We start from the raw sequence: 17,489 nt of genomic DNA, 5'->3' as shown, positions 1-17,489 counted from the left end.
TACTTGCCGCAGATGACCTTATATTTGAGTACTCTGTTTCCCTGAAAATAAGACCTCCCTGGATAATAAGCCCAATGGGGCTTTTGAGCACATGCACACCCACGAAAATAAGCCCGCCCCGAAAATATTGCAACACATCAGCAGCCATGAGGTGACCACGATTGTTACCTCCTGTACCTCAAAAATAATAAGACCTCCCAGAAAATAAGGCCAAGCGCTTATTTCAGGGGGTCAAAAGAAAATAAGACCCTGTCTTATTTTGGGGAAAACAGTATATATGAAAAATTTTAAAAAAGTATTATGATATTTACTCACAGATGAAACTCAACCATGGATAAGCCAAATCCAATTTGGGTGGGGGGGGTCTATTTTGACTCAAATACTTGACTTATCTGTGGCTAAATACAGTAATTAGATATTTGACATTATACTCACAGTTGTCTTACTTGAAGCTAATTTTTTCTCCATTTGCTTGCATTAATTTATCTTCCTTTATTGCATAACTGCGTTCTTTGACCTTATGTGCATACCAACCATTGGTATGGAGCAGGAGTGAAATCTACTTACCTTTGCTACTGGGTCACAAATGTGAGTGCGCAGGGACTATTATCTATCAAATAGTAACTGCTGGAACACTGCTAAATCATGGTATAGAGGGAATTTGGTTAAAAGGGGAAAATATCAAATAAGCAGAACACACAGACAGTAGCAGGATACAAACAGGAAGGGATCTACTGAACTAGACTATAGTTACCTTAAGAATTGACATAAGCAACTAGACCTCAAGTTGGTCCAACCTGGTCCTTATCAAAAGGGAAGGAAAAAGTATCTATGCAGGTCACTATTGCAAGGAACTTCGTGTACAAACAATACATGCATGTTTAGCTACTCCTTATCAAGAGCCAGTATGTTGTAGTGTTAAGGCATCAGATAAAAAATCGGGACACAGTGAGTTCTACTCCTGCCTTGGGCACAAAGCCTGCTGGGTGATCTTGGGCCACCCACTCTTTCTCAGCCCTAGGAAGGAGACAATGGAAAAATACTTCTGAAATCTTGTCAAGAAAACTGCAGGGATTAAGTCCAGACAGTCTCCAGGAGTCAAAACTGACTCCGGGGAACATAGAAACATCCATCAGTTAAATGAAAATTAATGTACCATATCTTTGGGAGTATAAGAGGCACCTTCCCCCCCCCAAAAAAGGATAAAAATCTGGATGCATTTTATACATTGAATATAGCATTTTTTTGCCTCCCGAAACCCTGCCCCCTTCACAAAAATAGACCTGCATAGCCTTTAGAAGGCTTGTAGAGTGCTCCTAGGGGCGGGGGGGGGGCGGCAAAAATGAGCAAAAAATGGGCCATTTTTCCTCATTTTGCTCCCCCACCCCACCCCCAGGAGCACAAAATCATTCACAAAAAATGAGGCGTGCAAAGGGTTTGGGAGGTCAGAGTACAAAAAAATATTTTTTTGTAATTTACCTCTTCAAAATCTTGGTGCGTCTTATACTCCGGAAAATACGGTACATAGATAAAGGGGTCTTTCTTGAAATGAATTTCTCCAAAGCTAAGGTTTTAGTTTTTCCAGAATGTGTCCTAAAGCTCAGCTTTAAAGGAATAGTTAAATTGATTGGGTTAACTTCAAGTACCTAAGCATCTACTTCCTCTGCCTATTGGAAGAACCAAGTGAGTGGGTTCCTGTTAGAAAAAGTTTTTAATGCATATTTAAAACACGTGGCAATAATGATGTTCCTACAGCAATCATTGTTCAATACAATTTACCCCTCACTGAAATAGCTTTATCCCAAGTAATGGCCTCAATGAACGGGACATCCCAAACAAGGTAGCAAAAAACGTACTGCAGTTAAAATATCTGGAATGAGTTTAGGCAACCTCCATATGAACATCAGTATGGTAATTGCCAAAGTACGATATATCTCACAATGGATGACACCACCAGTGCTGAATGTATCAATTATGTTCTCCCCTTTGCCAGATTTGAAAACCATCTCTCCTTGGTCACACCGAATAATAAGGCGAGCATTCTTTTGCAAACATGATATTTCCTTGCGAAATGTATCTAGTGCTTTGTTGATTCTGTCATGGACACTCTGAGGTACTCCCAACAGATTTCGGACTTTTGTCCTCATTCCCTCCAGTTTTTCCACAGTGAGCTCATGTGTTTTACAAGGGTAAACATTCTGCTTGGAAAACATGTCCCAAGTTTGTGATTCGAAGTTGAAATCTACTTCTCCGTCTTTACTCTGTGCGATGATCTTCCAATCTTCGGAGTCTACAGATAGGCCTTGCTCATAGCAGGTGAAATCAATTTGGAGATTCTTATTGATGTCAGGATATTCAGGCAACTTATCCACAAGGATATTAAAACATGATTTGAGGCTGTCGGTGAGCAAATCCAATTGGGCTAATTCACTTTTAATTCCCCTCAAGTTGCCAACGTCCAGTGTTTGAAGAGAACACGAGAAATTCTCTAGTTTGTTGCCTAAACTTGTATGTAGTTCACGGTACTGAGGTTGCCCATTGGAATGAGTAACGTCCAGTTTGTAATCTCCTTCCCCTGAGATGAATACATATTCCACATTTTCTCCATCCATGTCAAAGCTGAATTTTATCTGGGCATTATTTTGTATTTGACTCGGTTTCTGGGGGAACCTCTGGAGTACCAACTCGAAGCAACTCTTCTCAACCTGAGTCAATGGGCCAAATGTCTCCAAGTCTCTTTTCACCTTTTCTAAATGTCCAGTGCTAAGGGGTTGCAGCCGAGAGCGTAATCTGGCCAGATATCCAGATTTTGATGGGGCTTTGACATGGTACTTGTAGTCTCCAGCAGAAACATTGATTTTCCATTCTTTTTTTCCTGAAGCAAAAGAGAGCACTTTCCCATCATCTCCCTTGAGAACCATCTGAGCATTTTTCATTACCCACGAAGGCTCATTTGGAAAGTTCTTCATTACTTCTTTGAAACATTTCCCCATCCCCTCATCCATTCCTAAATTCCTCCATTCGTTCTTCACTTTGTTTAAGCTGTCAATATCCAGGCGATGTGTCTTTGACAGTAATTTTTGCTTCTTGAAAAAAGATAAAACAATGGCCATGTTCTTTGCACTCTGAAATAGCTCCAAATTATTTGAATGAACTACATTCAAAAAAATACTCTTTTTCTCAGGCTTGATTGTTTGGGGGCTCTTTTATGAATCCATATCAAAATATTTATAGTCTCTTTTGTCTGAGATTGCAGGCCTTAGATTTCAAAGGATAATCCTTCATACTGATTGTAGATTAATGCTCACAGTTCAGGATGAACATTTAGCATGCTGTTTACCTGGAATTGTTTTTTTAAAGGAACAAAACAATATTTTATTGATTTTTTTTAAAAAAAATACATGTTTATTTAGCTGCTTATTGGTTGAATGAAAGGTGATGATAGATGTATGTATGTATGTATGTATGTATGTATGTATGTATGTACAGACAGACAGACATGGTAGGTATAGGCATAGATATAGATGATAGATAGATAGATAGATAGATAGATAGATAGATAGATAGATAGATAGACAGACAGAGACAGACAGACACACATGGTAGGTATAGGCAAAGATGATGATGATGATGATGGACAGACACACACACACACACACACAGAGATGGTAGGTATAGGAATAGATATAGATGATGATGATGGACAGACAGATAGAGAGACACGGTAGGTATAGGCATAGATGATGATGATGATGATGATGATGATGATGATGATGATGATGGACAGACAGACACACACGGTAGGTATAGGCATAGATATAGATGATGATGATGATGATGATGATGGACGGACAAACAGACACACGGTAGGTATAGGCATATATATATAGATGATGATGATGATGATGATGATGATGGACAAACAGACAGACACACGGTAGGTATAGGCATAGATATAGCTGCTGCTGCTGATGATGATGATGGACAGACACACACACACACATGGTAGGTATAGGCATAGATATAGATGATGATGATGACGATGATGATGGACAGAAAGACAGACAGACACATGGTAGGTATAGGCATAGATATAGATGATGATGGACAGACAGACAGACAGACACAGAGAGATGATAGGTATAGGCATAGATATAGATGATGATGATGATGATGATGATGATGATGGATAGATATATAGATAGATAGAGCTTGATTTACAACAGTACGTTTAGTGACCGTTCAAACTTACAATAGCACTGAGAAAAGTGACATGACCGCTTTTCACACGACCATTGCAGCATTCCCCGTAATCATGTGATCAAAATTCAGATTCTTGACAACTGGTTCATATTTATGTCTGTGTGTCAAGGTTCGGTGATCACCTTTTGTGACCCTCTGACAAAAAAAATATTCAGTGGGGAAGCTAGATTCACTTAACAGCCTGTGACAAGAAAAGTCGTAAAATGGGGCAAAACGCACTTAACGTCTCACTTAACAACAGAAATTTTGGGCTCCATTGTAGTCCATTGAGCTATAACGTAAAGGTTCCCCCTCACATGTGTTCTAGTCATTTCTGGCTCTAGGGGGCGGTGCTCATCTCCATTTCAAAGCCGAAGAACCAATGCTGTCCAAAGATGTCTCTGTGGTCATGTGGTCGGCATGACTAAATGCCGAAGGCACACAGAATGCTGTTACCTTCCCACCACAGGTGGTTCCTATTTTTTTACTTGCATTTTTTATGTCCTTTTAAATTGCTAGGTTGGCAGAAGCTGGGACACCCCATTATGCGGCACTAGGGATTCTAACCACTGAACTGCCAACCTTCTGATCGACAAGCTCAGCATCTTAGCCACTGAGCCACCATGTCCCTTCGCCACATCCCTGAGCTGTATGTGGGGCTAAAACAGAGTGACTGGTACAAAGTAACTGTCAAGTGCAGGAAATCAGGCGTCCAGGCAGATTAAATAAAGGTTTATTATATACTAATGCTCGCATGAAGAGACTCGAGACTGATGACATGTTTGATCCCTCTCTCAGGCTCAATCTGGTCATCTACAAAACCTATTAAGTAATCAGGACAAATGGGCTTGATCCTGAATATCCCTCCTTCCTCATAATAACCTCTTATCACTTCTCAAGCAACTCATGATCATGAGTTGAAACAGTGAAACTGTTAGTAAAAATTATTCAACATTAAAATTACGAAAAACTATCTGGACTAAGAACTGCATGAGCTCCTCCTGGCAATTATGAGGAATCAAGACTTTATTTGAAAGGAAGACCCCCCAAAAGAGAGGGAGCAAGAATGTAATTGATCTTAAAGTCAATCAGTCAGAATCAGTGGTAGGATTAAAAAATTTTTTACTACCAATTCTGTAGGCATGGCATGGTGGGTGCGGCTTGGTGGGCGTGGTACGGGAAGGTTATTGCAAAATCTCAATTTCCTCCCAATCACCTGGGAGGCAGAGAATAGATGGGGGTGGGGCCAGTCAGAGGTGGTATTTACCAGTTCTCCGAACTACTCAAATTTTCCGCTACCGGTTCTCCAGAACTGGTCAGAACCTGCCGAATACCACCTCTGATAAGAATAGAGTTGGAAGGGACCTTGGAGGTCTTCTAGTCCAGCCCCCTGCTCAAGCAGGAGACCCTATGCCCTTTTATACAAGTGACTGTCCAGTCTCTTCTTAAAAACCTCAAGTGATGAAACACCCAGAATTGCTGAAGGCAAACTGTTCCACTGGTTAATTATCGTCACTGTTAGGACATTTCTTCTTAATAATGTTATGGAGGTCCTTAATATGTTCAGGGAAGTGAAAGCATAGTCATGTATGAAAAGTCTGAGAGATATTCAGGAAGTATACATTGGTGTTTAGGTTGTTGTGATGATACCAAAATGCTTGAAGTAGAAACTCCTAGGTTGGTGATAATTGCCCTTTTAACTTCCAATGAAAGAAAGATGATGGAAGATTTTGAGGGGACATATTATGACACCCTGAATTAACTTGAAGTAAGAGAGAAAAATATTTTGCTAGAAAGCATAAGTAGATTGGTGAGCACAAGATAAGAATATATTGAAAAAATGACCCTGTAATGAACAATAATTGTGACTGATTGAGGACTGGCTGAAAAACTTACTTTTGAAGACATGGTTTAAGCACAAGTTCAGATGGCAAAGGAATGCAATCAATTCACTACATGATAGTTTCTGTGAAAAAATTGAGGGAATCAAATTAAAATGCAAGAGTGATGAGAGATTCTAAGCAAAGGAAAAACAACTCTTTTCTCAACTTCTGAGTTTCCAGTATTTCTAGCCGAAGTGCTTGCTGATCTCTAAAACTATAGTCTGTTCCACCAGCCAGTTCATTCTGTAGATGACTCTCTTGGCTAGTGGACTTCAATTCCCAAAATCCCTTAGCACCTATGTTGAAGTTCACATATCTTTAAGCTGCCAAGGTTGAGAAATATTTTTCTTGGCTCTCTTTGGCACCTGCTGAACCTCCCACAGCAAATTCCAGGCAACATGTGCCATATAATAAGCACTAAAACACAGAAGGCATACCTCCTGGATCCCACTAGATGGCACTGTTTAATGAAAGGAAAGCAGACAATATGTCAGACTAGGACAGTATTGGCGAATCTTTTTTGGCTCTCATGCCAAAAGCGGGGGGAACGTGGGTGGGTCATCATCCGCGGGGATACCATATCCATAATGCTATGCATGAGTGCGTGAACCAGCGCCCCCCATACTTTTGGCACGGTTTTTTCACCCTCCTCAGGCTGCAGAGGCTTTCTAGGAGCCTGGGGAGGGCAAAAACAGCCTCCTCCCCTCCAGATGCCCTCCAGAGGCCTCAGGAGCTTTCCTGAAGGCTCCGGAGGGCGAAAAACTAGTCCTAAACTGGTAATTTGGGAATGGTGACTTCTGGTTTGTCCGTAGGGGGCTTCAGGAGGTTTCCCTGAAGGCCCCAGAGGGCAAAAATCAGCCCTATGAGCAAACCTGAAGTGACTTCCGGTTTGCCCGTGGGGCCAGTTTTTCATGCTCCGGAGGGTTCAAGGAAGCCTCCAAGGGGCGAAACACAGCCTCAAAAGAAGGCTGAAATCAGCTGGACAACACACACATGAGTGCTGGCCAAGTGACAGGGCAGTGCCTCACATGTCCTAACAAATGGCTCCGTGTGCCACCTGTGGCATGCGTGCCATAGGTGCACCATGACGGGACTAGGATAAAGCTGCCACATCTAAAGATGGAGCAGGGAGGTAAGGAAGTAAAAAAAAGGGCAAAATTCCTGTCTAAACCCTTCCTCCCCACTAAAATCCCACCAGCAGCTGCCAGTCTTGGCAATCAACTTATACACAGCCTTCTTTATTAGGCTGCCAGGCACTAGCCACAGGGACAGAAGCTTCCAGGATCCAAAGACAAAGAATAGACAGACTTCTGGATCAATTTTTACCTCCCAAATCCATGTTCCTGTACAAGTAAGGAAAAGCACATCTATATTGTAACCAGTAAACTTTTGCCGTTACTTTAAATTTACTGGGTTTCTCTGGGTATTCTAAATACAGGTAGTCCTCAACTTAAAACCACAACTGAGCCCCAATTTTTTGTTGCCAAGTAAGACATTTATTAAGTGAGTTTTGCTCCATTTTACAACCTTTCTTGCCACAGTTGCTGAGTGAATGACTGCAGTTGTTAAGTTAGTTACATGGTTGTTAAGTGAATCGGGCCTCCCCATTGATCTTGCTTGTCAGAAAGTCTCAAAAGGGGATCACATGACCACAGGACACTGCAACCGTCATAAATATGAGTCAGTTGTTAATGTTTGAATATTGATCACATGACCATGGGGGTGCTGCAATGGTCCTAAGTGTGAAAAACAGTCTTAAAAAGTTACCTTTTTAATCTTATAACTTCATTTGCTCACTAAATGAACTGTTGTAAATCAAGAAGCGCCTGCCTGAGCAGGGGACTGGACTAGAAGACCTCCAAAGTCCCTTCCAGCTTTAATTCTGATTCTGAGGATTATCTGTATATGACATAAGTGCGCATTGAGATTTACAGGGAAAGCACTCTCGGAGTGTTGTGACGTTTCTGCACAATGGGCTGTGTTTGTTTAAACAAAGCAAAAAGGTCCACACCCTGCTACACTTCCTTTGGGGAATTTCCAAGGAGCTGATTTTCAAATTTGATAGGGTTGCATTCAGCAGCAGAGACAATTCCTGAGGCTGAGAATAATTCAGCTGAGAAACTCATCTATCTTACAGTCCCTGACACTCAATCCTAAAATCCCTAGGATTGAAGCATTAGAAAGACAATTAGCATTAGATGACCAGAGTTGAGCCCAATTAGCTACTTGGACAGTTGCCACCGGTAAATGAGTTTTGCCCCATTTTACGACCTTTCCTGCCACAGTTGCTAAGTGAATCACTGCAGCTATTAATTTAGTAACACAGTTGTTGAGTGAATTCGGCTTCCCATTGACTTTGCTTGTCAGAAGGTCGCAAAAGGTGATCACGTGACCCCAACTGTCAGTTGCCCAGCATCTGAATGTTGATCATGTGACCATGGTGTTGAGGATTAATAAAATCCTCCACTTACGACCGGGAGGCCAGCAACAGTCTATGCTGAGCCCTGCTTGGCTGAGGCGCAGCATAGACTGTTGCTAGCCAGCCGAACCGTTCTGATTGGCCAGGGTACTGCGTCATCAGTTGCTGGACGCTACCCGGACTCCCATTAGTTACCCTTTTAAACAAAGCCTGTATAAATACCTTGGCGCGGAAATTGATGTTTTGAATCGCTGTCAGCTCCTGCTTGCTTCCAATAAATCTGTTCTTGTTGAAGTCCTGGCTCTCACGTCGTTCCTGCTTCAATCTCTTAAACATGGAGATGCTGCCATGGTCACAAGTCACTTTTTTCAGTGCCATTGTAATGGTCACTAAACAAACTGTTGTAAGTTGAGCGCTAGCTATATTTGGTTTCGTAGAGAAATCCCCTTCTCAAATATTCATGAATGGGGTTGGGGTTAGGGTGATCTTCACAATAACATATTTACCAAATTTACATAATTGTCAAGGAGTATGATTTCTGTGGCCTACATATTTAAATAGAAATGAAACAAAATTATTGTGAGTACTTAAGTAAAAAAGGTGGGAGAAGTGCCAATCAGTGGATTAGACATAGGTAAAGGGTGCAAAAATATGCTTCCATGGAGCATCCCTAACTCATATACTCTTATTATATTCTTCCCAGTGGTGGGTTTCCAAATTTTTTAGGACCTTTTCTGTAGGTATGGCCTGTTTTGTGGGAGTGGCTTGCCAGCCATGTGACTGGGTGGGTGTGGTCAACTTGTAAAATGTGATGAAACTCACATAACAACGCTCTTGCTTAGCAACCAAAATGTTGGCTCAGAAACTCTGGCATTTGAAGCATGCAAGTCTAAAAACTGTCAAGTTACAAGGCCCTTGCACCCCTAACCCTTTAGGAAAAAAAAACCCAGGGGTGTTCAAATTTGACAGCTTTAAGACTTGTAGACTTCAACTCCTAGAATTCCTCCTCCAGTCATGTTGACTCAGGAACTCTGGCATTGAAGTGTGCAAGTCTTAAAGCTGTCAAGTTACACGACCCTTGCTCCCCTAACCCTTTAGAAAAAAAAAACCCAGGGGTGTTCAAACTTGACAGCTTTAAGACTTGCACACTTCAACTCCCAGAATTCCTTCTCTCGCTCTTCATCTTAATGATGTATGGATGGGCGGGGGGAGGGAGCTGGAACCGGTTCTAAACGGCACTGTAGATTTGTGGCAGGAACCCACCCCTGATTCTTCCACAACAGGCAAAAAAAATCCCCTTTCCCTTATTTACTTCCCAATTAACCAGTGGAACACCTGGGCTGGATTCGCCATGTGTACTCCAGCTCTGTGAATGGGGAAAACGTCACATGATGGCAACATGATGAATTTGACATCTGTAGTGGGGGGGATATACAGGAGTGTCATATCTCCTCCCCCCCCCCCCCCAGGCCGGTCTAGGATACAGGCCTAGAAGATTCTTTCCATTGCCAGAAAGGGAAGCACTGGTTTAATTCAGATCTTCATTAAACAGAAACATTTTGGACTTTACTACAAGACTAAGTTGTGATCACATACCTGAACTGGTAGTCTAAATCCACTCTCCTTCCAGAATTGGAAAAGAAAAGGCAGGAATTGTAGTTTTTGCCTTTTTCTGCAGAAGGATAAAAAAGATAACTAATTTATAACACAGAGCTTTGGTGGGAAAAAAGAGATGAACCCTTTTGTTTAAATGTTTGTCGAATAGGGAACATGATTCTCAAATATTATGTTTATACAGCACAACACAAAACAGGACATCTGTTTCCTGCCAGAAATTGCATTATTTTCCTTTCTGTTTCTCAGCTCCAGGCAGCAAATATCTTTAGTTTAGCCAAATGATACAGTAGACAAATAAATATAATATAAATATATATTATCTATATACTGTATTTACTAATCCATCCTTGGATATTAAAGTAATCCGAACTAGCCTTGAATGCAACAAACAAGCATGCAAGTTAGTTATGCGAGATGGACAACTATACAAATCGGAACAAACAAAATATCTGCATCAAGTGTATTTAAAATGTAAGGAAGTACTTGCTAACTCTAATAAATAACACAAAGCAAAGGGATTCAAGCTATTCTCCAAAGCACCTGAGGGTAGAACAAGAAGCAATGGGTAGAAACTAATCAAGGAGAGAAGCAACCTAGAATTAAGGAGAAATTTCCTGACAGTTAGAACAATTAATCAGTGGGACAGCTTGCCTCCAGAAGTTGTGAATGCCCCAACACTTTTCAAGTTTTCAAAAAGATGTTGGATAATCATTTGTCTGAGATGGTATAGGGTTTCCTGACTGACCAAGGGGTTGGACTAAAAGACCTCCAAGGTCCCTTCTAACTCTTCCCTTCCCTTCCCTTCTGTTCTTAGAATACTTTTGGCTAATCTTGTCAGGAAAAACAATCTCCAGCCCATACCTGACATGAACATTAATTCTGTTTAATAATCATTTTCTCAAAGTATGCAAACTAAGAAAAAAGAATACTTGCCTTTAAGTGCCACGGCAGGAAGTTTAGGAATCCAGGCTGAGTTAAAAACAAAACCAGTTTCTGAACAGATGAACAAAAATATGTATATAGTAATGGGTTTTCTGTTACATTTCATACTCAAAGTATCCTGAATAGAAGTGAAATGAATATCTTAGGAACAATTCTATAAACCTTTCTTTCCCCTCCTTTCTTTTTCTCCTCCCCTAATGGTGTCAATTACAGACTTACATTAACAAATGTGTTCATTTTAACTCTTAGTTCACTGCAAAACTCCCTGATAGTTTTAGAAGGCTAAGGGTATTATGCCTTTTTGTGTGCTTGCTTGTCTTCTTGTGCCAAAAAAAGGGTCTAATTTATCCTCTGAAGTGATTTGATCATGGACCTTGGATCTAAGAAAGGATAATAGGATAAGTAGCTGGAAGGGATATTGGAGGTCTTCTAGTCCAGCCCCCTGCTCAAGTAGGAGGTCCTATATACCATTTCAGACAAATGGCTGCCCAGTCTCTTTTTTTAAATCTCCAGTGATGAAGCACCCACAACTTCTGAAGACAAGCTGTGCCACTGGTTGATTGTCCTCACTGTGAGGAAGTTTCTCCTTAAATCCAGGTTGCTTCTTTCCTTGATTAGTTTCCATCCATTGGTTCTCGCCCTACTTGATGCTGCTTTGGAAAATAAGTTGCCCCCCTCTTTTTTATGGCAGCCCCTCAGATACTGAAAAACTGCTATCATGTCACCCCTAGTTCTTCTTTTCTCTAGATTGGCCATACCCAAATCCTGCAACCATTCTTCGTATGTTTTGGTCTCCAGGCTTTTAATCTTCTTAGTTGCTCTTTGCACTTCTTCCAAAGTCTCAACATCTTTTTTTATAATGTGGGGCCCAAAACTGGATGCAGTATTCTAGGTGTGGCCTTACTAAGGCTTTATAAAGTGGTATTAATACTTGATGTGATTTTGATTCTATGCCTCTCTTATAGAACCAAGGATTTTATTAGCTTTTTTGGCTTCTCCACATTAAAATTTATTTTGTGGATAGGGCCCATTGTTCAACTCTGTCAAGATCCTTATTCTTTCTTATTCTTGCATCCAAAGCTTGAGCTTGTCTTTTAGGGTGTTGGCTATTCCTGAGCCAGCCTACTGTCATCTGCAAATTAGTGGATTGACTATTTCTTTGACATTTTTCTTGTTATAAATATGTTGAAAGAAACTTCTAAGATTATATTTGACTTTTGTTACAAGTCTATTCTTTCTGAGCTTTGCTTTCCTGACTTCATCTTTGCAGATTCAGACTATCTGCTGATATTCTGCCTTAGTTATGTGTCCCACTTTCCATTTTTTTTTTTGTACTTGTTCTTTTTGTCTTTCAGTTTATTAGACAGATCTTTGGGCTGGTTTCTTTATGGATTTCTTGTTTTTCTTTTTTAGTGGTATTGTGCTGGACTGGCTTTTATGATCATATTTTTCAGATTCTCATGCTTCTTGAATTGTTTTCCCCTTTATGATTTTCATCCATGGAATCTTTCCTAGGCTCTCTCTGAGTTTGTTAAAATCAGCGCTTTTAAATTTTAAGACACTGTTTAGATTATGTTCTGTTGCTTGGGTTTGCATTATATTGAACTGCAATATGACATGGTCACTCTCACCCAAGTTTCCGGCAACTTCAACTCCCTCTATCACTTCTTCTCTATAAATAAGTCCTGTATAGCTAATAATTAAGTCCTGTATAGCTTTTCCTCTGGTTCCCTCCTCTACCTTTTGTCAGCTAGGTTGATTAGGAATCTATTGGATCTCCCACTTGCTGCAGAGTTTGTCTCCCCATTGATATCAGGGTAGTTAAAGTCTCCCATTATGACTTTGTTAACTGGTTGGCAAAGACTTCACCCATTTCTTCTGATTGGTTGGGTATACACTTATGGCAATGTCAGTCGTTTGTCCTTTTTTATTGGCCCATATATATTATAGCGGGTTCTTATCTTTGACATGTGCATTTCTGTAGATATGTAGTGATCTCTTACATATAGTGCAACCCCACCTCCTCTTTTTATAGATCTGTTTCTTTTGAACAATTTGTATCTACCCATCAGTACATTCCAGTCATGGGTTTCGTCCCACCAGGTTTCTGTAATGGCAACTACAACATACCTATCCTCGTATACTATTGCTTGCAGTTCACTCTGTTTGTTCCCCAAACTTTGAGCATTTGTATATAAGCATTTGAGACTTTTATGCCAGTCCATGGGTATGTTTCCTGCATCTCCTACTTGGTGCTTGATATCCCCCCTCCATCACTCCCTACCTCATTGTTTGATTTCTTTTCTTGGGGTTTATGATTGGTTTTGTGTTCTAGAGATGCTAAAGATTGGTTAGCCTTCCCCTTGATTTTTAGTTCAAAGTCCTTCTGATGAGCTGAGCCAGTCATTTTCTAAGTACATTTTCCCCTGTTTTTGTGAGTGCAGATCATCCCTTGCCAAGAGTCCTTCATGTAGGTCATACAGTCCATGGTCCAGGAAACCAAACTACCCCAGGGGTCCCCAAATCACTGACTTCATCATAACGTTTCAGATTGTTCATTGACCTCCAAATATTTATTATATGAAAATAATTGAATACATTCTACTTTTAGTAATAGTATTACAAACAATAGACAAATGAGGCCAGTAACATCACACAGGTGATAGGGACAACTCAAAGCCACTCTCACTGGCAGCTGACTTTGCAACGCAGGCAATACTATCTTGCCAGTGGCTACTTTCACCTTCAGGATTATGGACTGGTATGGAGCTCTATAGAAACCACAAAAGATTAATTGACCCTCCCAATTGTCCTTCTATCCTTTCTCAACCATCTATTGACCCCCAGAAATGTACTTTTGACCTCCCCAGCCATTCATCAAACCCTTGGATAGTTCCCCCGATATTGTTCACATTTGGAACTCTGGTCTAGGCTTATCTTCAGGGGTCCACACTCAACGCAGAATAACCATTTATCTCCTGGCACAACCAAAGAGGTTACCTGGCAGTCACATTGTGGTTTTTTTCCACTGCCTTGTGAAAACCATGTTATTATCTCAGGTTTTATCATCTGTATCAGTCTTTTGCTGTTTTGCACTCTGATAGTTAATCAGAGGTGAGTGGCTGGGGGTTCACAGGGGTTCAGGAGAATTCTAGTTAAGATCCTGTTCAGTTCGGAGAATCCTCAAATCCCACTCCTGGCTGGCCCCGCCTACCCAGGCCCTCCCAGGAGTCTCCACACTGACCATTTTGGATGTAGGTAAGTGAAAGGCATGCACGGAGGCTCGGGGAGGGTGAAAAATGAGCCTACCAGAAGTTTGAGAAGGCCTCTAGAGGGGCTCTGGAGTCTGGGGAGGCCGGTTTTGCCCCCCCAAAGGCTTGAGGAAAGCCTTCAGAGGTCGGGGAGGACAAAAACGCCCCCCCCTCTCCCATGGTGCAGGAGGCTGGCTAGGCCACGCCCACCATGGCTACCCAGCAACCTGGCAGAGAACCTTTTGTTAAAACTTTTGAAGCCCACCCCTGTATTTAATTATATTTGCCATTGCTCCTCATTCTTAACCCATGGTTTTCTCTGAATCTAGATTCTCTGCTGCATTCTGTGTTCTACTGTTTCATTTTCTTAATAAAATGTTTCAATAGATTCACAGAAGGAGAAAGTCCTCTCTTGAAAAAAAATTGATAGCTGGCATTAGGAGAGCTGCTCTCCCTTGTTTGACTGATTTGGGAATATGAAAAGTTTCAGCGATGGGCGCTGTCCATCAGATGTAGGGGTGTGTGGTTCATAACAGCAGCATTTGGTTCCAAAAATGTTTCCCTCACTCCCCTAGCTGCATTTAGCTTCGGAATAGAAAAATCCTAAGATTGAGATATTCAGTGTTTTATTTGATGAAACTCCAAGATTAGGCCGACTTTTGGTTGAAGGGCATAAAAAGAAAATTGGAATTTTTCAGTGGGAACTTTGCCAAACCTTTTGTTTTTAACACTATGGGGAAGAAGTTGAGAAACAAAATGAAAATAACTCTTTTACAAACACACAGGAAACTCCCTCGGAGTAGGTAGGAGTGCACTCTTACGCACACCCATTTTTTCTTCCTTTGCCACACATTAACCTTAATCCTAACTCTAACTCATTCCAACTATGCCACAGTAGCATATACACCTTGACCACAACACCAGATTGGTAATAATTCAGTTCATATTCACTATCCAGCGTCATGAGCATGAACCTTTATATCTTAATGTATGGATCCATACTCTTTGAGGGGTCCTTGGTCCTTCCCTATGTGTACTGCTTGAAAACTTCTTATTTTTCCTTTTAAGGATTGTTCCTTTGTCTCCAATTGTTTTGCTTTCTCAACAATTTGCACACATGGATTTCTTTATCCACATCCTTAATTCCTTTGATGCTAATGCAGATTCCCCAGCCCCTTTCTTTTCTTTTCCCCCTTGTGATATCATCATTGCTGTGATGCAACTGTGGGAAGCCCCCGCCCCACCCCAAAGAAAGAAATATTTCAGGAAATATTACAAAAAGCAGAATATTATATTTCCCTAAAGGAGAAATGGAGAAGCATGTTTTTAGAGGCAGAAAGCAGCCCCCAGTCTTTCTTAATAGCCCACAGCAGATGCCAGCACTTAAGAGATAAATAGCTTATTGAAAGAGGAGGACAACTCTAGATGGCTCTATTCCTAAGGAAAGCAAATACTACCAGCAGAAGCCCATTCAAGACAGGATATTTCAAAACTCCTCACAGCAAAAGTTGACAGCTAACAAAGGCAGAATGATAGGATTAGAAAGCAGCCCCTCACCCAAGATCCAACATAGGGCAAAAGCCATTAAGACACAATAGCAATTGCCCAACATCCTTTCAGAACACAAGCCCCTTCGTTGCACCCCCACCCCCCAGAACAGTTCAAACTTCAAAGTCACAGAAAACTATAAAGATCATTCAACCATTTGTTCAGCTGAGCCAGAACTGCTGTTGGTTCTGTTCATCATTAAACTTTCTTTCCAATCAGCCTCCAGCCTCTATTTGTTTCCAGCATCTTTTTCCCAGCTTGGAACTGGACCAGATGGATTTTCCTTGCAACACAACCAATCAAAGTAACCAAAGCACTGGCCCCTTTTTCTTTCATTTCAACTTCCTTTTAGGGGTTAATTGAACCTTTCCAACAATGAAGACCTGATAAGTGAAGCCTATAGAACTGGGGCTCTAATGATATATATTTATATAAAAGAAAAGAAAGAGAAACTTTGTAGTTCTATGGACAGGAAGTACTAGAACATTCTTTGGCATTATTGATCAATCACAAACTATATAACTCAAGACTGATTATTTCCAGTCTATCACACTTAAATCAGAGGTGGCATTCAGCAGTTTCTGACCAGTTCTGGAGAACCGGTAGCAGAAATTTTAAGTAGTTCAGAGAACTGATAAAAACCACCTCTGACCGCCCCTCCCCCATTTATTCTCTACCTCCCGAGTCCCAGCTGATCGGCAGGAAATGGGGATTTTACAGTATCCTTCCCCTGGAGTGGGGAGGGAATAGGGATTTTATAGTATCCTTCCCCTGCCACGACACCACACCATGCCCACCAAGTCACGCTCACAGAACTGGTAGTAAAAAATTAGAATCCCACCACTCTCAAATATATAATATAAATATATAGATATGAATAATAATATTTGATAGCTCACAGGGCTGCTCTACCTTGTTTGACTAATTTGGAAATATAAAAAGTTTCAGCAATTGTATATTGCCCATCAGATGTCAGATAATTTAGTCTTTCACAGCAACCTTTGGTTCCAAAAATGCTTCCCCCAACTGCATCCAGCTTTGGAGTAAAAAATCCCAAGGCAGAGATACTAAAGTTTGCATCTGATGCAACTCCAAGGTTACGCCAACTTTCACTTTTAGGCCATGAACTGGGAATTTTTCACTGGGCGCTTTGCCCAATCTTTTGTTTTGATTCCATGGAGATGAAGCTGAGAAACAAAATAAAAAAATGTTCCACAAATATACTGGAAATCCCCTCAGAGTAGTAAGAGTGCAGTCTTACACATCCCCACTTTTCCTTCCTTTGATACACATGAATCCCTGGCAATAGAGCCCATACTTTAAAAACACAGAATATTATATTACCCTAAAGGAGAAATGAAGAAACATGGTTTTTTTAAGCAACCTTACATCCTTTATTATAAAGGACAATCCTTTATAATAAAGCTGTCCTTTAGACTCATTTAATTTCACAAGTAGTCCTTGACTTACAACCATAACTGAGCCCAAAATCTATGTTGATAAATGAGACATTGGTTAAGTGAATTTTGCCCCATTTTACGACCTTTCTTGCCAACAGTTGTTAAGTGAATCATTGCAGTTGTTAAG

The 17,489-nt window shown here is 40.8% G+C and overlaps 1 protein-coding gene across 3 annotated transcripts; it reads right to left on the bottom strand.

Moving 5' to 3' along the window:
• Nucleotides 1-1,462: 1,462 nt before the first annotated feature.
• Nucleotides 1,463-11,236, bottom strand: LOC116502866. Of its 3 annotated transcripts, XM_032208839.1 has the most exons (4): nt 11,095-11,236; nt 10,141-10,216; nt 8,767-8,887; nt 1,463-3,340 (listed from the first exon to the last, which is right to left on the bottom strand). In XM_032208839.1, exons 1-4 carry the CDS (start codon nt 11,207-11,209, stop codon nt 3,305-3,307), a joined length of 348 nt encoding a protein of 115 aa, XP_032064730.1. In that variant the 5' UTR covers nt 11,210-11,236; the 3' UTR covers nt 1,463-3,304. The 3 variants fall into 3 exon arrangements, with proteins under 3 accessions (XP_032064730.1, XP_032064728.1, XP_032064729.1); XM_032208837.1 differs by lacking the exon at nt 11,095-11,236 and having other exon boundaries at nt 10,141-10,217; XM_032208838.1 differs by lacking the exons at nt 8,767-8,887; nt 11,095-11,236 and having other exon boundaries at nt 10,141-10,217.
• Between the last annotated feature and the right edge of the window lie 6,253 nt (nt 11,237-17,489).

This window comes from Thamnophis elegans, chromosome 2 (genome assembly GCF_009769535.1).
Source record: "Thamnophis elegans isolate rThaEle1 chromosome 2, rThaEle1.pri, whole genome shotgun sequence".
Taxonomy (NCBI): Eukaryota; Metazoa; Chordata; class Lepidosauria; order Squamata; family Colubridae; genus Thamnophis; species Thamnophis elegans.
The sequence above is the reverse complement of the archived record's forward strand: the minus strand, read 5'-3'. Positions and strand labels throughout refer to the sequence as shown.